The 25,218-nt window shown below is 41.9% G+C and overlaps 1 protein-coding gene across 1 annotated transcript in view; it reads right to left on the bottom strand.

Moving 5' to 3' along the window:
- The window catches only part of CUNH3orf20 (chromosome unknown C3orf20 homolog), a 70,762-nt gene extending 48,897 nt beyond the window's left edge, over positions 1-21,865 (bottom strand). The window contains 6 exon segments of the mRNA XM_008697834.2: positions 3,849-4,133; positions 5,143-5,278; positions 14,023-14,142; positions 20,498-20,638; positions 21,378-21,709; positions 21,711-21,865. Of these exon segments, the coding sequence (XP_008696056.1) occupies positions 3,849-4,133; positions 5,143-5,278; positions 14,023-14,142; positions 20,498-20,638; positions 21,378-21,709; positions 21,711-21,817 (1,121 nt within the window). The 5' untranslated portion in view covers positions 21,818-21,865.
- Between the last annotated feature and the right edge of the window lie 3,353 nt (positions 21,866-25,218).

The raw sequence follows: 25,218 nt of genomic DNA, 5'->3' as shown, positions 1-25,218 counted from the left end.
AAGAAAGAAAAGTTGGACTTCATAAAAATTTAACTTCCATACTATCAAAAAAGTGAAAAAACACCCCACAGGATAGGGGGGAAAGTTGCAAATCATTTTTCTGATAAGGATCTAGTATCTATAATATATAAACAACTCTTGCAATTCAATAAGTAATAGACAATCAAAAAATGGACAAATGACTTGAATACACATTTCTACAAAGAAAATATACCAAGAAGGCATATGAAGATGCTTGAGATCATTAGTTATTTGGAAAACCATTCAAAACCACAATGAGATATTACTTTACATCTACTAGAATGGCTGGAATTTAAAAATTGGAAAATATCAAGGGTAGTCAAGAATGTGGGGAACCTGGAACTCTCACACATTGTGGGTGAGACTATTAAATGGTAGAGCTACTGGGGAAAACATTTCGGAGGACCCTCAATAATTTAAACATAGAGTTACCGTATGACCCAGTAATTCCAATCCTACATATAGACCAAAAGAATTGAAAATAGGTATGCAAACCAAAATTTCTGTAAGAATGTTCATAGCAGCATTATTCACAATAGCCAAATGGTGGGAAAAACTTAATGTCCATAAACAAATGAATGGATTAGTAAAAAGTGGAACATCCATAAAATAGATTATTCAGCCACAAAAAGGAAATTCTGAGATGTGCTATAATATGTACGACCCTTGAAAACATGAAGCTAAGTGAAAGAAGCCAGACACAAAAGGCCACACACTGCATGATCCCATTTATAAGAACTATCTGGACTAGGCAAATGTAAAGAGGCAAAGAGCAGGTTAGTGGTTGCCGGGAACTGCAGGCGAGGGGAAATGGGGAGCGTCTGCTTAACAGACATGGGGTTTGCCTGCGGGGTGATGGAAAAGCCCTGGAACTAAATTGTGGAGATGGCTGTACAGCGTTGTGAATGTACTTAATGCTGTTCAATTATACACTTTAAAATGGTTAAATGAGAAATTTTATGTGATGTACATTTTTCCATATTAAAAAAAATGTGTACCTCACCAAGTATTTCTGAGTGCTGAGCACAGTGATTGAGGTTTGTTTTTACCCATTTTTTTTTGTTCATATCTTCTACCCATTTTTTGATTTATTTGTTTCTCGTGTATTGAGTTTGAGAAGTTCTTTGTAGATCTTGTATACTAGTCTTTTATCTGTAGTGTCATTTGCAAATATCTTCTCGCATTCCGTGGGCTGCCTCTTAGTTTTTTTGACTGTTTCCTTGGCTGTGCAGAAGCCTTTTATCTTGATGAAGCAGAAGATATGAACAGACACTTTCCCAATGAAGACATACAAATGGCTAAAAGACACATGAAAAATGTTCAAAATCATTAGCCACCAGGGAAATTCAAATCAAAACCACCCTGAGATACCACCTTACACCAGTCAGAATGGCAAAAACTGACAAAGAAAGAAACAACAAATGTTGGAGAGGATATGGAGAAAGGGGATCCCTCTTACACTGTTGGTGGGAATGCAAGTTGGTACAGCCACTTTGGAAAACAGTGTGGAGGTCCCTTAAAAAGTTAAAAATTGAGCTACCCTATGATCCAGCAATCGCACTACTGGGTATTTACCCCAAAGATACAGACGTAGTAAAGAGAAGGGCTATATGCACCCCAATGTTCATAGCAGCATTGTCCACAATAGCTAAATTGTGGAAGGAGCCGAGATGCCCTTCAACAGATGACTGGATTAAGAAGATGTGGTCTATATATACAATGGAATATTACTCAGCCATCAGAAAGAACGATTACACAACATTTGCAGCAACATGGGCAGGACTGGAGGAGATTATGCTAAGTGAAATAAGTCAAGCAGAGAAAGACAATTATCATATGGTTTCACTCATTTATGGAACATAAGAAATAGGAAGATCAGTAGGAGAAGGAATGGAAGAATGAAGGGGGTGTAAACAGAAGGGGGCATGAACCATGAGAGACTATGCACTCTGGGAAACAAACTGAGGGCTTCAGAGGGGAGGAGGGTGGGGGATTGGGATAGACTGGTGATGGGTAGTAAGGAGGGCACATATTGCATGGTGCACTGGGTGTTATATGCAAATAATGAATCATGGAACATTGCATCAAAAACTGGGGATGTACTGTATGTTGACTAATATAACAAAATAAAAAATAATAAAAAACTTAAAAAAATAAAAACAAAGTGAACAAAAAAAAAAAAAGGTTTGTTTTTAATGTGATGAGCCTGTACATAGGAAAAAAGGCTCTGAGGGAAGTTTGATGGGAGAATCAGCAGTTGTGGGATGACATCCGAGAGATGCTTGACAATGAAGGGAATGAAACCCAAATGAAATGAATACTGGGATGGTTCTGGGGTCTGGTGTGGACAAAGAGCAAACCAATCAGAGCTGGCAGCTTTCTGGCATCTCAGGGGCAGATAGACCGTATCTACCTGAGAGCTTTGCCCAGCAATCTCCATGAGACCGGAATTAACTGCTGAGCCCAGAAAAGGTCTTCCAAACATTTTTCTCAGCTTACAATAAGGGATCCCACAGCTACCTGTGTGCTTTGGCCACTGGAACACAGTAACACAGAATTTCTCCTTCAAGATCACTGGGTCCAACTTCCTCTGCTTATAATGAAGGCAAGTGAGGTCCAGAGAGATGAAGTGACCTGTGCAGGGTTACCAAGAAGAACTGGGCCTCAAACCCAGCCTCTTGGGACTCCCAGAGAAGAAATACATTGATGGCCAGGATGTGGTCACTGCTTATGAGTCAAGCATGCCAGTAGCAGGGCCTGTGGGTTTGGGGTGGTCCCACCCAGGGGGACCTTGGGATTCTGGGACAGGGGAGAGAACAAAGGCTATGCTCCAGCCCACCCACTCAGGTCCTGCTGATAGCAAGAGAATTCACAGACACACATCAAGCTCAGGGAGATGATCCTACTCAAGGCAATGAAGAAACGGGAAAGGGGGAAGGGAGAGCCCATGACCCACGGCAAGCAGCAGTTACCCTGGAAGGAGTTTGCTGTGTTCAATATCACAGGGCTCCCTGGAAGCAGGGCCAAGCGGAGTGTGATGAATGGATTCATTTACGGCCAGAGAAACAATAGGACTCCTTTGACAAGGCGCTTAAATTCTGAATTCCCAGTTCAGTTGGAGAGGAGGCCAAATGAAGTGAGGGGGGCTACTGCTGGGCAGGCCTGGCTGGGCAGCCTGTTTGACAGTTCAAAGAGCTCCCTCTCCTCCAGAGGTATGGGACACTGAATACCCAGTGGTTTTATTATTAAACAAGGCTGGAAGGATCCAGCCCCCCTTTCCAGCTCTCTGCTGCAGGAAACAATCCTGGAAGGCATAAAAATTGTGCCAGAAGGAGGGCCCTAAATAGAAGTGAAGTGGTGCTGAATCCAGGCCTGGCTCTGCCACCAAATTTCTTTTGTGACCCTAAAGTGAGTGACACCATCCATTCCTACAATGAAGGGACAGGGATGTCTGACTTGTGGCTCCTCTCTTTGACATCTCATCCAACTCAGACTGCAGAACCTGGAATAGGTGCTTCACCCTCTCTGGCCTCAGGGCCTTGCTGCAAAATCTGGTCCAGCCCCACTGCCTGTTGGGGAGCGGGCGACAGGACCCCTGCAAGGAGCACAGGGGTCCAAGGTGACTTCTCGATGCATTGCTTCCCACCCAGACATTCTCTAAAGGGAGCCCTCTCTGACCCGGACAGATGCCTAATATCCCGGAGAACCTGTCGCCAGGCTTCTCGGTCAGTTGAAAAGCCAAAGTAAATACTCAGGCTTATTCAAGCCCAGGACTTTCCTGGGGCTGAGTGGCTGGGGAGAAGGGGCAGCAGCAAATAAAAGGATACTACACAAAGGAGGACCCGTCACAGAAGGCGTAATGGAGCTTGATGATCTTCTTGGATACCTTCCACTCCTGAGAATGCCGGCCGAAGTGAGGATGGTGGTGGGCGGGAGGCTGGTGAAGGGTGGAAGTGGAAGTCTGAGCACCTGGAGGGTGAGGGTGGTGGGAGCTCGGGGTCTGAGCGTCCCCCTTCGGGGCTGACATTAGATGGGGCACCTTTGCCCTGTAGTTGCGAAAGATCAGGGGGCAGGAGAAATTCCTCCCTTTCCACGAGGCCCTTTCGGCTTCTCTGCAGGGAAGGAGACCAACATATCCTCTAGCCACTTGGCTCTTACTCACCAGGGACACTCTCTCTACAGCCCCTGCCCAGTTCCCAAGACTCCCCTCCCATTTCCCTGTCTCCAAAGTACCTCTTCCCACCCCATTTACCCTCGTCCTCTAAGGCAGGAGTTTTAGGAAGAACTAGGGAAGGTCCCAGTACCCTTCTGAAACCAGTCCTTGCCTGACCCACCTTCAGCAATGGGGTGAGGACACACGGAGTGGGACTGAGTACCGAAGGGGGACCTGGTGGGGGGAGCTGGAGGCTCTGCTCACTCCCTGCTCCTGAGGTTACAAGGAAAGAGCTTCCTTCCAGAATATCACAGTAAGGGAGCAAGCTGGGTAGTTTCCCTCCTCCCGTGTTCTGTAGCTGCATTAATGGCCCAGGGGAGCCCAAGACATATGCCTTAAATGGGGCTAGGTTTTAAATCCTTTATGGCCCATGGTCTGAGTCTTTGGAGAAATATAGACTAACTTACTAGGACTCGTGGGATCCAGAATCATAGATAGCATGAATCACCCATGTCAATGGTTTTCGTTTGTTTGTTTTTGCTCTGAAAGGATTTTTGCTGCCGTTTTTGTTATAGGAAAACACCTGACAAATTATGTTAAAAAATGAACATTCAGGGCACAAAGCCTTAAAAGTGTAAGGAGCCCTGCAAAGGGTGAGGAGGCAAAGATCAATGCCCTGGTGTCAGGTCTACCAAACTGTGGGATCTGTGGCAATGGCTTACCTACCTGCTTGGGCATACCCATCAGGTTGTAGTAAGGAATGAAAAGGACTGTGAGTGGGGAGAGACCGGGGATGGGAGTGCATGAGATGGATGGCCACCACCCCTGTCACTGTCGTTGGGGGCACTGGGTAGCTAGCACTTCCCGGCACCACTCAGACACTTCTGCAAATTCCCCTTCATGCACACACAGGTAGCTGGCGGACATATCCAACTCTCGCATCTGCCCCCAACCACTGAGGCACTCACATATGGCGACACATCTCCTGAAGCTTCTCCCGGGCCTCTGGGCAGGGGTCACTGAACTCCACACTGTCGGAGGCAGAGATTCCGGCTCCTCGTTGGAAGGACAGCATGGTTATGTCTTCTAAGTTTTTTGATTTGCCTGTGGTTGGAGAGAGGAAGAGGTTAGAGAAGGGTTTTAGAGAATGTTTCTTAAGACGTCATGCTCATGTGGGGATGAGGTGGCAGGGAAAGCAGGAGAGCAGCATCTTCTGACGGTCAAAGTAATTGGGGGCATTATTCATGGTTCCCAGGGACAGGAATCCCTGGCAGGCCACTTGTAACACAGTGCAAGTCAACTAAGCAAGCATAAGAACAGACGTGTGCAGAATGACGAACCGAGGCATGTTTCCCCAGGATGGCCTGTGCACGTGACTGCCACGGATGCCGAAGTGTCCCTTCTGACACTTCCGATTAAACAAAGTCTCGGGAGCACCTGGGTGGCTCAATTGGTTAAATGTCGGACTCTTGATTTTGGCTCAGGTCATGATTTCAGGGTCCTAAGATCGAGGCCCACATCAAGCTCCATGCTGCGTGTAGGGCCTGCTTGATTCTCTCTCTCTCCCAGGGCACCTGGGTGGTGCAATCGGTTAAGCATCCGACTCCTGATTTTGGCTGAGGTCATGATCTCAGGGTTGTGGGATTGAGCCCCATGTGGAGCCCTATGTGGAGCCCCGCATCAGACTCTGTGCTCAATGGGGAGTCTGCTTCTTTCCCTCTGCTCATCCCCCATCTTCCCCACACACACTCTCTCTCCCTCTCAAAAAAAAAAAAAAAAAAAAGAATATCTCAGTTCCAACTCAATCAGCCGTAACACTTCTCTGATGTTGGCTAATCTTGGGCCTTCTGTGGAGGGTAGTGTATATCGACTGAGACTTGGACTGAAATTTTTTTTTTACATATTGTGGTAAAATACTCATCACAAAAATTTACCATCCTTACCATTTTTACCATGGACAGTTCCATGGTATTAAATACATTCACACTGTTGTGCAACCATCACCACCATCCATCTCTATAAACTCTTTTTCATCTTGTAAAATTAAAACTCTTACCCGTTAAACAATAACTCCCCAGTGTCCACTCCCCCCAGCCTCTGGCAACAACCACTCTACTTTCTGTCTTTATGAGTCCAACTACTCTGAGTACCTCATATAAGTGAGGCATTTAGTATTTGTCTTTTTGTGACTGGCTTAGTTCACTTAGCATAATGTCCTCAAGATTCCTCCATATTATACCAAGTGTCAGAACTTCCTTCCTTTTTAGGGCTGAGCAATATTCCATCGTGTGGATAGATCACATTTTCTTTACCCATTCATCCACTGGTGGACACTTTGGTTGCTTCCATGGTTTTAACTATTGTGAGTAATGCTGCTATGAACGTGGGTATGCACTTATCTCATTGAGACCCTGCTTTCAATTCTTTGAGTATATAACCAAAAGTAGAATTACTGGATTATATGGTAATTCCCTTTTTAATTTTTTGAGGACATGCCATGCAGTTTTCCAGAGCAGCGACACCATTTTGCATTCCTCCAGCAGGGCACAAGAGTTCTTGTATCTCCATATCCTCTCCAACTCTTGTTTTCTGGTGTTTTGGTGGTTGTTGTTGTTGCTGTTTTTATATAGTATACATCCTGCTGGGGATGAGGGAGTATCTCACTGTAGTTTTTAATTTCCCTAATGATGAGTGATATTGAACATTTTTTCATATGCTTGTTGACCATCTCTATATCTCCCCTGGAAAAAAGTCCATTCAAGTCCTATGCCCATTTTTGAGTCAGGTTGTTTGTCTTTTCTGTTGTTGGGTCTTTAGAAGTTCTCTATATAGTCTGAATTATAATGATCAGATATATGATTTGCAAATATTTTCTCCCATCCTGCCTTTTTACTCTATGGATAGTGTCTTTTGATGTACAAAATTTAACATTTTTCACAAAGTCCAATTTGTCTATTTTGTTGTTGTTGTTGCCGTACCATATCCAAGGAATCACTGCCAAATCCAGTGTCATGAAGCTTGTCTATATTTTCTTCTAAGAATTTTATTGTTGTAGGTCTTGTATTTAGTTCTTTGATCCATTTTGAGTTAATTTTTATATATGGTATTAGGTAAGGATCCAACTTCATTCATTTGCATGTGGAAATGCAGTTTTCCCAGTGTTATTTGTCGAAAAGACTGAATGCGCCAATGAATGGTCTTGGCATCCTTGTCAAAAGTCATTTGACCATATATACAAAGATTTATCCCTGGGGTCTCTCTTCTATTCTGTTGGTCTATCTGTCTATCTTTATGCCAATACCATACCGTTTTGATTACTATATCTTTGTAGTAAGTTATGAAATCAGGAAATGTGAGTCCTCCACTTTTGTTCTTCTTTTTCAAGATTTTTTTGGTTCTTTAGGGGTCCCTCAGGATTCCATATGAATTTTAAGATGAATTTTTCTATTTCTGCAAAAAACATCATTGGGATTTTGATAGGGATTGCTTTGAATCTGTAGCTCACTCTGGATGGTATTAACATTTTAACAATTTTAACTCTTCTAATTCATAAACATAGGATATGTATCCATTTATTTGTTTCTTCTTTAATTACTTCCAGCAGTGCTTTGTAGTTTTCACTATACAAGTCTTTCATTTCCTTGGTTAAGTTAATTCTTAAATATTTTGCTCTTTTTGCTGCTATTGTAAATGGAATTTTGTAATTTCCTTTTCAGTGTGTTCATTGTTTGCATATGGAAATGAACTGATTTGTGCGTTGTTGTATCCTGCTACTTTGATGAATTCATTTACTCTAACAGGTTTTCTGTGTGTGGAATCTGTATGGTTTTCTGTATAGAAGATCATATTATCTGCAAACAGATAATTTTAATTCTTCCTTTTCAATTTGAAAGTCTTTTATTCCTTTTCTTGTCAATCTTGCTTTGGCTAGGACTTCCAGTTCTATATCGAATAGAAGGGGTGAAAATGGGCAGCTTTGCCTTGTTCCTAATCTTAGAAGAAAATCTTTCAGTCTTCCACTACTGAGTGTGATGTTTACTTTATGTTTTTCATATATGACTTTTACCATGTGAAGTTTACTTCTATTCCTACTTCATCGAGTGTTTTTTATCATGAAAGGGTGTTGAATTGTCAAACGCTTCTTCTGCGTCAATTGAGATGATCATGTCGGTTTTTTCCCCCTTCATTCTGTGATTGAGTTTTGTGTGTTGAACCACCCTTGCATTCCAAGAATAAATCCTGCTTGGGGTCATGGTGTATAATCCCTAATGTGCTGCTGAATTCTGTTGTTAGTATTTTGTTGAAGATTTTTGCATCAGTGTTGATAAAGGGTGTTGTCCGTGGTTTTCTTTTGTTGTAATGTCTTTGGTGCTGGCCTCACAGAATGAGTTGGGAAGCGTTCCCTCTTCTTTTTTTGGAGAAGTTTGAGTATGATTGTAATTAGTTCTTTAAATGTTTGGTAGAATTCACCATTGAAGCCGTCAAATCTAGGGCTCTTCTTTGTTGATTTTTTTTAAAGATTTATTTATTTTTTAGAGAGAGTGAGTGGGGGAGTGACAGAGAGAGAGGGAGACAAGCAGACTCCTGGCCAAACAGGGAGCCTGATGCGGGATTCACCCGCAGGACCCTGAGATCATGACCTGAGCTGAAACCAAGCGTCAGATGCTCAACTGACTGAGCCACCCAGGTGCCCCTTCGTTGGGAGATTTTTGATGACTGATTTAATCTCCTTAGTATCTATAGGTCTATCAAAATTTTCTACTTCTTCCTGATTTAGTTTAGGTAGGTTTTCTGTTTCTAGGAATCTGTCCATTTTATGCAAGTCATCCAATTTGTTGGTATACAATTGTTCATTGTACTCTATCATAATCCTTTTATTTTTGTAGAATCAGTGGTAGAGTACCCACTTTCAATTCATTTTACTAATCTGAGTCTTCTCTTTTTTTCTTAATTGCTCTAGCTAAAAGTTTATCTTTTAGCTTTTCTCTCTGTTCTAATCTTTATTCTTTCCTTTTCTAGCTTTGGTTTTAATTTCTTCTTCTTTTTCTAGTTCCTAAAATTATAAATTTAAGTTTTTTAATATGATATCTTTCTTATCTTTTAATGTAATAAGTTGTGACTATAAAATCCCCCCCTTAGTACTACTAATGCTGCATTTTGTAAGTTTTGGTATATGATGTTCTCATTTTCATTCATCTCTAAATATTTTCTAATTTCTTCTTTAATGTGTTGGTTGCTTAAGAATGTTATTTACAGGGCATCTGGGGGCCTCAGTCAGTTAAGCGTCTGACTCTAGATTTTGGCTCAGGTCATGATCTCAGGGCCATGAGATTGAGCCCTGTGACAGGCTCTGCACTCAACGCAAGTCTGCTTGAAAGTCCCTCTCCCTCTCCCTCCTCCTCTCCCCCTGCTCTCTCTAAAAATAAAGAAAATATCTAAAGAATATGTTATTTACTTTCCACAATTTTGTGATTTTTTTTTCTAATTTTCCTTCTGTTATTGCCTTCTAACTTCATCCCATTGTGGTCAGAAAAGATACTTTGTATGATATCTATCTTTTTTGATTGATTGAGACAATCTGTGGCCTAACATATGGCCTATCCTGAAAAATGTCCCATGTGCACTTGAGAAGAATGTGTATTGTTTTTGTTGTTTTCTAATTGATTTATTTTGTTATTTAAGTCTCTATTTCTTATCTTCTGCTTGGTTGTTTTTCCATTATTGTGAGGAGCGTGTTGAAATTTCCAAATATTATTGTAGAACTGTCTGTTTTTAATCTGTAGGTTTTTGCTTCAGATATTCTTATGGTCTGTCATTCAGTGCATAAACATTTACATTATCTCCTTGTTGTACTGAAACTTTTATTAATACGCAGTGCCCTTTGTCTCCTGTAACTTTTTTTTATTTAAAATCTATTTTGTCTGATACTAGTATTGCTACCCCTGCTCTCTTTGGCTACTCTCTGCATAGAATATCTTTCTCCATCCTTTCTTTTTTTTTTTCCTATTTAAAAAAATTAAAATTAGCCAACATATAGAACTTCATCAGTTTCAGACTTTTTTCCATCCTTTCACCTTCAACCTGTTTGAGTCTTTGGATTTCAATAAATCTCTTATAGACAGCATATTGTTGGATCATGTGTTCTTATTCATTCTGTCAATCTCTGTCTTTTGACTGGAGAATTTAATCCATTCAAATTTAAAGTAATTACTAATAGGGACTTCTGTCATTGTACTTTTTGTTTACTATATGCCTTATGGCTTTTGTCCCTCATATTCTTCAGTATGGTTTTCTTTATATTGATTGTCATAAAAGGTTTAAATTCCTTTCTCATTTGTTTTTTTGTATATTCTATAGCTATTTTCTTTGTGGTTCCATTGGGGATACAATGGGGATTACGTTTAATATCCTAAAGTTCTAACACTCTACTTTGAATTTTTACCAGCTTAACTTTAGTAACACACAAAAACTCTCCTCCTCTATAGCTTCATCCCCAACACTTTCAGTCGTCACAAGATAACATCTTTACATATTATGTGCACCAAAACATAAAATAGCAATTCTCTTAAATGTATTAGTCTTTTAAATTATAGAAAATAAGATTTGTACTTACCAACCAAAGTTACAGTAATACTAGTTTTTACACTAATAATTTTTTCTTTAAATGTGTTAGTCTCTTAAATCGTGTAAGAAACAAAAAGTGCAGTTACAAACCAGTTACAATAATACTAGTTTTTATAATTGCCCATATCTTTACTTTTATTGAGATCTTTATTTCTCCATACGTCTTCAAGGTACTGTCTAGCATCCTTTCATTTCACTTTGCAGGACTCCCTTGAGCATTGCTTGAAGGGTAGGTCTAGTGGTCATGAACTCCCTTGGGTTTTGTCAATCTGGGAAAGTTTTAACAGCTCCCTCACTTTTGAAGGACAATTTTGCTGAACATAGGATTCTTGATTGACAGGCTTGTTTCTCTCTTTTTTTTCTCCCCCTTTTAAAACTCTGAATATACAGGTCCAGGGCCTTGTGGCCTCCAAAGTTTCTGGTGAGAAATCTGCTGATAATGTTATTGAGAATTCCCTGGACGTAATGATTTGCTTTTCTCTTGCTGCTTTCCAGGTTCTCTGTCATTGTCTTTTGACAGTTATGTGTCTTGGTGTGGGTCTCTTTGAGTTCATGTTACTTGGAGTCTGTCGAGCTTCTCTGATGTTTATACTCACCTCTTTCATCAAGTTTGGGAAGTTTTCAGCCAACATTTCTTCAAATGTTCTCACTGTCCCTTTCTCTCTTCTTCTGACACACCTACAATGCACATGTATTCTCCTTGACAGTATCCCACAGGTCCCTTAGGCTCCATTCATTTTTTAAAAAGATTTTCTTTCTGTTCTTCAGAATCAATAATTTCAATTGTTCTATCTTCAACTTTGCTTATTCTTTCTTCTGCTTGCTCAGATCTGTGGGTGGCAATATTTTGTGCCTATTCCACTTATTTTCAGTTATCCCCTTATGGCAAGTATTAGTTGGTATAAGGATATGGTGACGTGAAATTGTGGAGGTGGTCCTCCATGACTGAAGTTCCAGAGGCATCTATTGAGGTCCACATGTTTCTGAGCCTCTGCTGCCCACCCAACTGGAGCCACAGGCTCTCCCTTAATATAAGCAGGCTCAGCTTCATGAATGAAAACTGGTTCCAAGCCAAAGCCACTGCTCAGGCTCCAGCTGAGCCCTGAGCACCTCAGAATGAAGTCTTCCTCCCTGTCAGCAAGCCTTCAGGTTTCTGGCTGGTGCTTGGATACCATCTCTGGTATCTGTCACTATGAGTGGTTTCTGGTCCCTTCCACGACTCCACCTGCCACCAAAGACCAGAGACTTGGCCCTGAGGCCCAGCTAGCAGCTGGCTGACCTCCTGGAACATCTAGTCTGACCATTCATGTCTGGCTTGGCCCTAGGTTCCTTGAGTCCTTGAGGATGATAGCCTCTTGCTCCAACCAAGAACCATTGTTGACAGACTTCTTTCAGTTCTCCTTCTATAATGTTTGGCTACTTTCCAGAAATAGCTTTTGTCCCATCAGGGAGTAGGCTCAATCCCTGAAGCCTGTCTGCTCCAAGTCTGCCTGGCCCTAGAACTGCAAAGGGGGCAGTTGGTAAGGTGTCATAGCACATGTGCATGAACAGATAGCAGAGGTCCAAAATTCAAAGTGGCCTAAAACCAGAATAACTCTACAATATGTCTAAACTGGGAAAGTTTTTAAGTGAAAATGGGCATCATTAATTGTTATGTCAGGAAAATAAGCATAAATTGGGACATTCCTGGGCAAGATAAGTTATATGGCTACTTATAAACTATTCAGAAAATTTAACCATCCATTCTAGCATGCATGTATGAGATGAATTTCTAAACACATCAAGAACCTATAAGAAATACAGCACCATAAACACACATTTAGTAAGAACAATGCAACGTCACAATGAACAATCACATCTTGTTGGGGTAGCAGAGGAAAACAGTCAGACAGACAAAGAGACCAACAGAAGGCATCACCCTCAAGGTCATTAGGAAGAAAAATCATGAAATCACTGTGTATCTTGAAAATACTTTGTTTTCTCTCAAAGGGATTGTGTTTAATTATGGCCAGTTCAGGAGTGGATATAATAAAAGCAGGAGCACATAAAGTGGGATGCTAGAAATGATGCTGTGGGTTACTGAACCGCAGTGAGAGAAAGCACATCAACAGAAGTAAAAGAACTGGGGAAACGAGATGGGGCAGCTGAATCAACTCCAAGCAAGGAAGCTGAAGAAGTGAGCTCCATTTGGGCAGGTATCCTTTGTCTTGGAGTCCATATATGTACCCCCAGAATTTAGAACAGTGAATGACAACTACCAATTGTTCACTAAACATTTGTTCACAAACTGAAAGGATATAGGATCAGCTTGACATGGAGATGAGGCCTGACAGAAGGCAGATCACACAGCCATCCGGGGCGGGATCAGAAATAATATCCAAACTTCTCAATTTCCGGCCTTACCTCCAGTGTCTGTGGGAATCAATTGGACAGCCTTTGAGCACTCCCACCTTATGTTGATCCTCCCACCACCTCCTTGCAAATACAGCCCTTCCTTGCCTACCCCATTCCTCCATCTGCCATCACAGCTGGTTGTGTAGAGGGGTGGGGAGATAACCAGAAATTCTGTGAGACCCTGCCCTGTCCTCTCCAGCCCCAACATCTTTCTCCTCTGAGCTTCTGGCTTCCCGGGTGCTGCTATACTCTTTGGTCTCATCTGCCACCTGTTCTTTCACTTAAGTCTTTCTTTCTGTTGTGTTTCTTCCTTGGTGGAAATAGCAGGGCCCTCTATGTCTTTCTCTTCTTCCTGCATGAACTGGCCCAATTGGGACATTCTATTAGGTCTGGTATCCAAATGCCTCTCTTCAGATACTGGTTACCCCACTTGCTGTGTCAGTTGGAGCAACACAGATCTCTCTCTGAGTAGAGGGGATGAGTTTAGGATACTGAGGGAGTGGGAGATGTGGATTTGTTAGGGATATTGTCCCAGGTGAATCAGGGACATGTTTAAATGATGTGATGTGAATCACATTAACAGGAATGGAGGGCATGTAAACATTCAAATGATGAGACTGCATTGTGGAGTGACTAGGTTGAGATGTGTCAAATTTCATGGGACAGAATCTGTGTCAATAGCTTCTGCCAGTAGCCAAGATGGCCATTAATCCTTCCTATCAGAAAACTAAATCAAGCCATCTCATCAACCTACACTGGGAATCCTCTATCCAGCTCTCCAGCTCCACCCCAAAGATGGGCTAAGAGGTCTTGATGGGATCCTCTATTACCTGTTTTCTTCTTGACTTCCTTTCCAGTTGAGAGGGAAAAGCTCAGACAGCCAGTAGAGGACTCATAGACAAGCTGGTAAGGCGTGTTCACTCCCATGGCTGGAGTGTTCATGAAGGAATCTGGAGAGGAAGACAGAGGGATTCTTTCTTCAATTTTTCAGTTTTTATTTTTTTAACCAAAAATGTAATATGGACTTTTTGTTCTCGTAGTATGGTACAGTAGATATTCTAAAGTGCCCTGGTTGTTACAAAACAAACAGATCTTGGAAGAAAAAAACTTGTTAATGCATGAGCAGGCTCAGAGTAATTAAGGGAGATCTTTGCGATTCCTTTCTACAATACCCCCCACCTCCCTACAATATTCCTTAAGAGAGAAATGACACAAGTGCAGGGAGCAGGAAGCAGCAAGCACAAAAGGTGACAGGATAACTGTGAGGGCAAATGCAGATATAAGTGCTGCACTAGGTGGAGAGAGTAACATTGGGCCAGCTATTCCCTTACCCAAGGCACAGAAATCGGATGCTTCTTCAACAGATCAGTCTCTTGCAGAATCACACTGTCTCATGTAGAATCATTTGATATCTGACCACTTGAGAATGAAAATTTAGTACCTGTGGGGCTCCTGAGTGGCTCAGTTAAACATCTGACTCTTGATCTCAGCTCAGGTCTTGATCTCAGGGTCATGAGTTCAAGCCCTGTGTTGGGCTCCATGCTGGACATGGAGCTTAGTTTTTAAAAAAAAATTGGCACCCCCATCACTAGTAGAAAATCTTGATGACACTTACATAAACCTCATCCCATAAACATCATCAAATCATTTGCTCATTCTTCCCCAAAATATGGTCATTTCATTGGTTAGGCATGAAATTGTTAGGAAATGTTAAGCAATTTATTACAGTTCTTTCAAATTCATAAAGAAAATGGCAAACCTGACCTCTTAAATAGACAAAGACTATAACCAGAGACTGCACACTGGATGATGCACACATGCAAACAGTACCCTTTGCTAGTGATCCAAAAGTTGAGATCAGGACAACTTTCAGTACCTTCTAACTTAGCAGAAATTAACAAAAGCTAATACTGATAAAGATAGGATAAAACTGGTCAACCATGCTGGTGTAGGCAAAATTCATCTAGAAAATAGTATTTAGCAAGAGCTGTACACACACTGAGACTTTCTGCTCCAATAATCCCTCTCCTAGGAAATCAATCTTGATAACCAATAGAAACTAAAGTTGCATATTACAATGCATATTATACTAATAGTAAGGAACCTGAAAACAGAAGCATTTGGTTAATTATAGAACATGAACATTAAAAGTCTACATCCACTTAAAATGACAATTATGAAAAGTATATAACCATGTTGGCAAACATCTGTGTCTCAGTAAAGGAAAATGACAAACAGGAAAATGGCAGTATTGTTAAAATATATATGGAGAGAAAGAGAGACAGAGACAGGGAGAGACAGACGGAAGAACCACAAAGGAGATTGCAAAAATGAAAAATAGCTTTATGTAAAGATGGCAAGATTATTTGTTTTCTTTTTTTTTTGTATATGTTTTACTTAATAATATTGCCATCAACTAAAAATCAAGGAGCAGTCTAGTTTTCTTTCATGACACAGCAGGACTAGTATGTACTGGAAAGGAGAAAAGGCAGAAAGCAGGCTTACCACTAAGGAAATGCTACCTTAGCAAGGGGACTATTCTGACTATAGCTTCAAGGGAAGACTACTCCAGACCCAGTTACGGCTTTGGTCTACCTCATGCAATAAGATGGTCCAGAAAAGCAAAAGTCATGCAATATAAGTCAACAGGGTTTAAATCTTCTTTTTAATGCCCTGTGAGGGGTAATTCAAGCCCTTCCAGGATCAATACTTTTCCAAGAGAAATGGATCACTCCTTCGTTTATATTTTATTGGTTAGATTCTTTTTTTTTTTTCAAACTCTAGTCTTGTTTAAAGAGGAGCAACTGGAACACACATGCCAAAAAGTGAGAGATTTCCTAGTGAGTGTGGTGGAATACTCTCCTAATGCAGCAGGATGCAGAAATCACCAAAGCCTGTCCAGAAATCAGCTCAGATCTCTGCAAATTCTCCTCCACTAGATTAACCACAACCCACAAGGAATGCAGGAAGCCACTGTATCACAGGTGAAAGTCTGTGATCCTACAAGGATGCTTATGAGGTAGAATGTTAATGGTTTCCATTTCCTCTTCAAGGCGAGGGAACACTATATTCAGGTAGGAGAGGACCATGGGCAGGTCTGAGGGGAGTAGTTGGGCCAGGTGAGACTTTCCTCCCCATGCCACAAACCATCAGGCAGTATCCCCCACCCCCAAATGAAATGGATCTCTAAGCTCTACATAGAACATGAGGTGCAGGAATCCATGTATGCTAGTAACCATCTGTATAAATAGTTACAGCATAGTTAGAGGGCCTGTGTTACCAGGGCATAGCTGACCCTGAGCAGAACCAGCACAGAGTAAATTCCCTTAAAACAAAGACCTCCAGTTCATGGTAAATAGTGTGGGAAGGGGGAGTCCAATTGGAACTTTATCTTAGAAAAGGAAAATAAACTCAATGCCCAAAAAACAAACAACCCAATTTAAAAATGGGCAGAAGACATGAACAGGCATTTCTCCAAAGAAGACATCCAGATGGCTAACAGACACAGGAAAAGATATTCAACAGCACTCATCATCAGGGGAATGCAAATCAAAACTATAATGAGATACCACCTCACACCTGTCAGAATGGCCAAAATCAACAACACAACACAGGAAACAACAGGTGTTGGCAAGGATGTGGAGAAAAAGGATCCCTCATGCACTGTTAGTGGGAATGCAAACTGGTGCAGCTTCTGTGGAAAACAGTACGGATGTTCCTCAAAAACTTAAAAATAGAATTACTGTATGATCCAGTAATTCCACTACTGAGCATTTACCCAAAGAACAAGACAACACTATTTCAAAGGGATACACCCCTCCTGAAGTTTATAGCAGCATTATGTACAATAGCCAAATTACGAAAGCAGCCATCAATAGATGAATGGATAAAGAAGACATGGTACATACATACAACGGAATATTATTTAGCCATAAAAAAGAATGAAATCTTGCCATTTGCAACAACATGGATGGAGCTAGAGAGTATTATACTAAGCAAAATAAGTTAGAGAAAGACAAATACCATATGATTTCACTCATGTGGAATTTAAGAAATAAAACAAATGAACAAAAGGAAAAGAGAGAAACAAACCAAGAAACAGAATCTTTTTTAAAAAGATTTGTTTATTTATTTAAGAGAGAAAGAGAGAGCACACAAGCAGGGGGAGGGGCAGGGGACGAGAGAGAGAGAACCCCAAGCAGACTCCATTCTCAGCACCGAGCCCAACACAGGGCTCAATCCCATGACCCTGAGCTGAAATTGAGAGTCAGATGCTTAAATGACTGAGCCACCCAGGCACCCCAAGAAACAGACTCTTAAATACAGAGAACACACTGATGGTCACCAGAGGGGAATGAAACAGGTGAAGGGGGTTAACAGTACACTTATCATGATGAGCACTGAGTAATGTATACAATTACTGAATCACTATATTGTACACCTGAAGCTAATACAACACTTTGTTAACTACACTGGAATTAAAATTAAAAACTTAAAGGGCACCTGGGTGGCTCAGTTGGTTAAACGGGTGCCTTTTGCTCAGGTCATGATCTCAGGGTCCTGGGACTGAGCCCCCAGTTTGGCTCTCTGCTTAGCAAGGAGTCTGCTTCTCCCCCTCTCTGCCCCTCCCCTTGTTTGTGTGCTCTCTCTCTCAAATAAAAAAATAAAATATTTTTAAAAAATTAAAAACAATGAAATTTAATAAAAGGAAAAAGAAAAAAAAGCATACTTAGATTGAGGCTAAAAAAAAAAAAGAAAACAAAAGTTATCAAAATAGGGACATTGAATGGCTCAGTCAGTTTAGTGTCTGACTCTTGATTCATGATCTCATGGTCATGACATCGAGCCCTGAGTCTGGCTCTGCGCTAGGCATGGAGCCTGCTTGGGATTCTCTCTCCCTCTCCCTCTCCCTCTCCACCCTCCTCCCACACTCACACACGCCCTCTCTCTCTCAAAAAAAAAAGTTATCAAAATAACTTTCTTTTACCTTGCATTTAACAAAATCTGTTGGTATTGTAAGCACACACTAATTCTTAAAAGCAATAAAAATGATTGCATCATTTTTTTTGAAGTGGGGTGATTTTCTTTTTTCCTGAATGGTTGTACGAGAGCAATAAAACATGAGTCCCTCAATGTTTGCCCTTGCAAAAATATCCAAGGGCTTTATCAGCTTTTATTTTTAACCCTTTGATACCGAAATCATCCTTTCTCCATGGAGTCACTGCCCCGGACGATCTTCCTGTCTCCGGTAATTGACTAGTTTTGCTCCACTGCGCCAGCATCAGAGGCTCTGTGTGGGAATTGAGCAGCTTCCCAACATCACTTCCACTGACTTCATGAAGTTCATTTTTTCCCCAAGGACGGCAATTTTACCCTGCAATTTATTTGTACTGCACATGTATATTATCAGATGTTGAACCTCTGACCATCAAGGGAATCCTGACAAACAGGTCTGGGTGAATGGTTATGAGATAAAAGGTTTTACGCTTCCCCACAAAACCTCCTAACAGTGAGGATGACTTTCAGGCATTCAAAATGAACCTTTGAGGGACGCTTAACGACTGCCTTCGGCTCAGGGCGTGATCCCAGGGTTCTGGGATCGAGCCCCATATCAGGCTCCTCCGCTAGGAGCCTGCTTCTTCCTCTCCCACTCCCCCTGCTTGTGTTCCCTCTCTCACTGGCTGTCTCTCTCTGTCAAATAAATAAATAAAATCTTTAAAAAAAAATTTTAAAAAATGAACCTTTGAACAACACGGGTTTGAGCTATGTGGGTCCACTTAGACGCAAATTTTTTCTGATAAATACAGTTAAGTACTGCAAGTGTATTTTCTCTTCCTTAAGATTTTCTTAGTAACATCCTCTATTCTCTAGCTAACTTTATTGTAAGAATACAGTGTATGCTACATACACATACAAAGTATGTGCTAATCAACTGTTGATGTTATTAGTAAGGCTTCTGGTCAACAGCAGGCTCTTAGTAGTTGAGTTTTGGGGGAGTCGGAAGTTACATGTGGATTTTCAACTGCTTGGGCAGTCAACACATGTTGTGCTTGTGTATCCATCACACTTCAGAGATTCATTAGATGCGCCTGAATTGCTGTGTCTTCCAGATCCCGTTCCCTTCCACCCCTCTCTCCAGAGTGCACTTCCTCCAACTTCGCACCTAGCGTTCCCCTTCACGCTTTTATACTTGTACTTTGCATAATGTACTCATATGCAATATACTACTTACTTTTAAAAAATTTTACTTAAATAGTATTACACCAAATGTGTCCTTCTAAAACTTGCTTTCTTTTACTTGCTTTACACTATTCGTCGAGATTTATCTATACTGATATGTGTGTTTTAGTGCTTGTTTCGTTTTTAATTTTTTTTCTTTTTAATTGAAGTACAGTTCGCATACAATATTATATTAGTTGCAGGTGTACAGTACAGTGATTCGATATTTGTGTACATTAAAAATGCTCCAGGGAATGCCCTGCTGGCTTAGTTGGTGGAGTGTGTGACTCTTATCTTGGGGTCATGAGTTCGAGCCCCACATCAAGTGTAAATATTACTTTAAAAAATATATTTAAAAATGCTCATCACAATAAGTGTAGTCAACATTGGTCATCATACAGAGCTATTACAATATTATTGTCTATAGTCCCTCTGCTGTACAAGTACTTGATTTTTACTTCTCACTATGTTCCATTGTCTAAACGGGCTATCATTTGCATTTCTCTTATTGAGGGACAATTAGGTTGCTTCCAATTTTATTTTCCTTTGCCATTCTAAACAGTTTTGCAATAAACATTCAGTACAACTTCCACATGTGTGCCAAGTGTGACTCTCAAGTGTGGCCAGTGGATTCCTGTGAATCCACCCCAGGCCATGACCAGATTGAGCGTGAGAATTAAGAGTAAACATTTAGAAAACTTCGTGGCAATTTGACATTGCTGTGACATCGTATTTTTGAAAAGGTCAATCCACAAGACATTGGCAATTTTACAAATTGGTCCCTCACAACAGACAGTTTGAAAAGCACAGCTCTAGGAATGACCTAGAAGAGAAATTGCTGGGCTGCAAGATGCTAGAGCATTCCCACCTTGCAGATACCCTTAGACTGCTCTCCAGGGGCACTGTACCACTTCATAACACTCACCCGCAACATTTGAGAATCTCTGTTGCTCTAGAATCTCTCTGAGACTCCACCTCAACTCTCGGAGATGTCAAATGTTTAAACTGGGGATTTGACCTTTCTATCTTGCATTCTTATTGGAACTATTTGAACTTCCACCTAAGGGCTGAAGCTCGGGTACCCACCTTTCCCTATCTGTCCGACACCCTGGCTGCTTCTCCCCATTGTGCCGATCAGGTAGTCAAAAGCCATCTCCTTGGCATTGAGGTGGAGGAGCTGGCTGGCCTCCACGAAGCGCCTTGTGATGTCCAGGGGATTGGCACCTACTAAAAGAATCATTGAAGCAACTCATTTTCCTCCCAGCATGGGGCGGGCTAATACTTCCAGGAAAGGACCTCTGTAAATGGCCCAGGAAATAAGGGTAGAGGGAAGGTCTACCCCTAAGGTAAGCAAGTATGAGGATCTTCCTAATGCAAGCGTCTTGAGTTCTCAAGACCTATCAGGTGGCATTTTGCTCTCTGCCCCCCTTACCCTTCTCTCTTCCTACCCATAGGCCAGGGTACTGATGCCATTAGTATGTAAAATAACATCTAGAAGGCTCTAGAAGCATCTAGAAGGCTCAATTACTGGTATGGCTTTATCTACCCTCCTTAATCTTGGGGTTACACCCTTACCATGAATGGTCTTGCTAACCACTAATCAGTCCTCTCAGTTTATCCCCTCCTCCTGGGTGGTGCCTCTCTCCCATCTCTGCATCACTTTTTCAAACTCCACCCTTCAGTACCTCTGGCCTCACACTGTTCTCCACAGCCTACCTTCCAGTCTGGACTCAGCAACATTGGGAAAATGGAAGGAAAAACTGGAGAACAGAGAGGGGTGAGAGGATGACTCTTGTGGGGGTTGTGGGAAGGGGTTCAATTCCTACAGCAGACCCATGGCTGCCTCCTATCCCCAGCATATCCTTATATACCTGTCTGGGGTGGCTGTGGTGCACACACACATCAGTCTGGGCAGATCCTTCTGGGCTCAGAAAAAATGGAGAAGAATCTGGCGAGCCAGCCTTACCAGACACGGACTCCACCATGGCCTTCATCTTCAGGGTGAGCAGCTCTGTCAGCAGGTGGATGGACTGCCGCTGGAATCTGTGCAGGGTCTCCTGGCCAGGGTGTGCTAGATAGCCACGGGTGGAAGACTGGGTGAACTTGGCTGACCCAGTGGATGTGGGCAGCAACTGTGGTGGTGGTACTGGTGGTGGTGGTGGCTTCTTCTGGACAGGGGTCTGTGCAGGGGCTAATTCCATGAGCACCACAGGTGGGGGTCCAATGCTGATCTCCAGGCCCATGATGTCAGACGGGGTAGGCAACATGGGGTCAGCAGTGAGCTCCTCCCAAGTGAACTCCTGCGGTCCGGCAACTGATGAGCAGTTTGGAGATGCGGGCCAGCAGCCTGGGCGCCGAGGCTGTGTACTGCTGGTACAATTCTCGGTTGCTCTTGATGTCGGTCATGTTGCTGCAGTAGGCATCCTGCTACGTAATACTGTCCATCTCAGATCAGATGGACCTGTAGCTGTAGAAAGTCAGAGCCCCCTGAGAGGTGAATGAGAGTGACAGATCGTACCTAACGTGAAGCCTTGGAGACAGACAGAATGGAAGTGCTGAAATGGCCTTTACAGGTCATTGAGCCAGTGGGTCCTATCCAGGAAGCATAAGGAAATAATTGATCACTCCTCACACAGGAGGGCAAAGGGACGTCCCTCCTCCCTTTTCCTCCCAGAGACAGCATCAGATGAACCCACATTGGGTTACTTTGGGAAGGGCCTTGGGGATGACCAGATTCCAGAAATGGTTCCAGGGACTCAGTCATACAAACTGAGTGCCTCTTGGAGGAACCCTGGGGTGTTGGAGGAACGGAAAGGATGGGGAAGGGAGAAAGGTTCCACTGTACCTTTTATAGTTAGAGACCTGGGGGTGGAAGATCTGCTTGTGGTCTATGAATAAAAACCTGCAAACACAAAAAGATGTTACTGGCTCTCTGGAGGAAGGTGACGTGGCAGTTCCTGGTGGCGATGAAGGATGGGCATGCAATTATTCAGCATGTACATCCAAGGGCAGACAGAAAAGAATGAGGAGAATAAATTTTCTCAACTCAATGACTAATATTTGCCACATTTCATCAAATCGAGGTTTGATGTAATTGATTGTAAGATGCAGCAACTTACAAGAAAGAAACAATCAATGCAAGATGCCACTGACTATAAGACGTGTCACAGTTTAAGAGATGTTAAAATGGAAAAAAAACTATATCTTAAAATCAATGAACTATACAATAAATATATTCCCACTTTGATAGAACCTCTGGAGGGCTCCGAGTGCTCATCAGATAGACATATGTGGGTTAGCAGATAAGCATACTCCTGTCTGAGTCAGCTGAACACCATTGGGTGCTATGGTGGTTTTTACCCTGACATGTTTCTAAACTGTGTTTTATTCTTGTCTTCTTAATATATACCAAAAATAGACCACTGCTTGAAGAGAGGGAGTGTGAAGAACAATTTGATAAGCATAAAAATGGCTGGAAAAATCCACGAATAGACGTCTAGGGTTTTGTAATCAGACCTGAAGTTTCATTTATCGGATGAAAATGAACCCCATAAGGACATTCTTCAGTAATATATCAATCTAAAATACACCGACAAAAATGCAAGGTCACTTCTTGATCTTGCGTTACCCAAAAATGATGACTTCTTTCTTTTAATTCCTGAAGGGCTTTGTGAGAACACGAGCCTCTGCAAAGATGCTCAAGGATCCAGAACACAGGGGCGCCTGGCTGGCTCAGTCCGTTAAGTGTCCAACTCAGTTTCAACTCAGGTCGTGATCTCAGGGTTCTGGGATTGAGCCCTGTGTCGGGCTCCACTCTCAGAGCAAAGTCTTCTTGTCCCTCTGCCTCTGCTCCTCCTTCACTCATGCCTGTGTGCACATTCTCTCTCTCTCTCAAATAAATAAAATCTTAAAAAAAAAAGAATCCAGAACATGTAGGAAAGGTAGACCCAAGAGAATCACCTTTGCTGGTATTTCCATGCACTGTAGGCCAGTTGCCCATTGTCTGACTTAAATGGCCCCCAAAACAAACTAGGAATGTGCTAGAGGGCCTAGTAGTGTCGGCCTTTAGAGCAGAGGAAAGACAGCTGGCCAGGGCCTCTGAAATCCTTGTTACCACAGCCTTCCGACCGTCAATTCTCCCTTCCATCCTGACAATCGCTCCCCACCATGTCCGTGGTGCTCTTCTCCAGCCAGACAATCCTCATTCTTTCACCTTTCAAACTGTGTCCTCGGGAGCCACCATGGGGTGTACCACCCCCATTTACAGAGCACGTTCACAGGCACGATCCGGTGTGACCACCATGGGTGAGATTATCATCTCTCCCATTTCCCTGATGAGGAGACAGAGCTCCTGGTCAGGGGGGTTCAGTCTGTGTGCAGACTCCCGGCACAGCAGCTTTCCAAACACAGTCTGATTTCCTTACAGGCCTTGAGCTGCCTCTGCCCATCTATCAGCAACAAAATCTCCAAGGAACAAGAGTTCCACAGAGCAAACCCTCTGACATCCTGGTTTCCAGATAAGTGGCTTCCTATGTCTATTTGCTGACCCCCTGGCATCTATTCCTCAGCTTTGGAGACTCAGAAAAATACTTCGTTTTTTAAATGATAAGTGTGCAGAACAAAGAAACCACTCAGAATCTCAGTCATCTGGGCGACCAGCCAGAGGGATCTGACCCTGACCAAGAAGGGCAGATTTTTTTTTTTTTTAAAGCCAGGGCTCAAACGAAGAGAAGACAAATACAGTCCTTGAAATCTTAACTGGTCTGTGGAAATTCTCCCCATCCCACCCCCTACCAGCTCATTTCTTTTGAGGTTAATTTTGAAGATATGTCTTACAAACAGATAAAAGCTTTTTAAAGCAGGTTTATTGAGATATAATTCACATATCACACAATATGCCCCTTTTAAAGGGTACAATGGTTTTTAGTATATTCAAAGTTGTGCAACCGACACCACTATCTAATTTTAGAACATTTTTATCACCCCCAAAAGAAATTCATTAGCAGTCTCTCCACTTTCCCCCTCACTCCTAGGCACCCACTAATCTAGTTTCTGTCTCTATAGATTTGCCTGTTCTGGGCATTCCACATAAATGAAATCATACACTATGTTGTCTTTTGTGACTGGCTTCTTTCACACAGCATATTTCCAAGGTTCATCCACGCTGAGCATGTATCAGTTACATCATTCATTTTTATGGCAGGATAATATCTCATTATGTGGATATACCACAATTTGTTGATCCATTCATTATTTGATGGACATTTTGGTTGCTCCCACTTTGGGGCTATTATGAATAGTAATACTGTGAACATTCATGTCCAAGTTCTCATGTGGACAGACGTCTTCACCACGATTCTCTTGGGTGTACGCCTAGGAGTGGAATGGCTGAGTCATGTGGTAGCCCTGTGTTTAACATTTTGAGGGACTGTCAGACTGGTTTCCAAAGTGGCTGCACCATTTCATAGTCCCACCAGCAATGTAGGAGGCTTCTAATTCCTCGATGTCCTTGTGAACACTTGTTATGTCTTTTTGATTCTAGAGTCATTCTAGAGGGTGTGAAGTGGTACCTCATTGTGATTTTGATTTGCATTTCCCCAGTGACTAATGATGGTGAGCATCGTTTCACATGATTATGGACCAGTTTATACCTTCTTTGGAGAAGAGTCTATTTGGATCTAAAAACTGTTTTTTTTTAAAGAAATGTCATTTAAAGTTAAATAGTTATTATCATATATTTATATTTACATTAATTATATAAGTAGTATAATAATCAACATAAATATTTGTTATATTTATAATTAATA

This window comes from Ursus maritimus, unplaced genomic scaffold (genome assembly GCF_017311325.1).
Source record: "Ursus maritimus isolate PB19 unplaced genomic scaffold, ASM1731132v1 scaffold_14, whole genome shotgun sequence".
Classification (NCBI taxonomy): domain Eukaryota; kingdom Metazoa; phylum Chordata; class Mammalia; order Carnivora; family Ursidae; genus Ursus; species Ursus maritimus.
The sequence above is the reverse complement of the archived record's forward strand: the minus strand, read 5'-3'. Positions and strand labels throughout refer to the sequence as shown.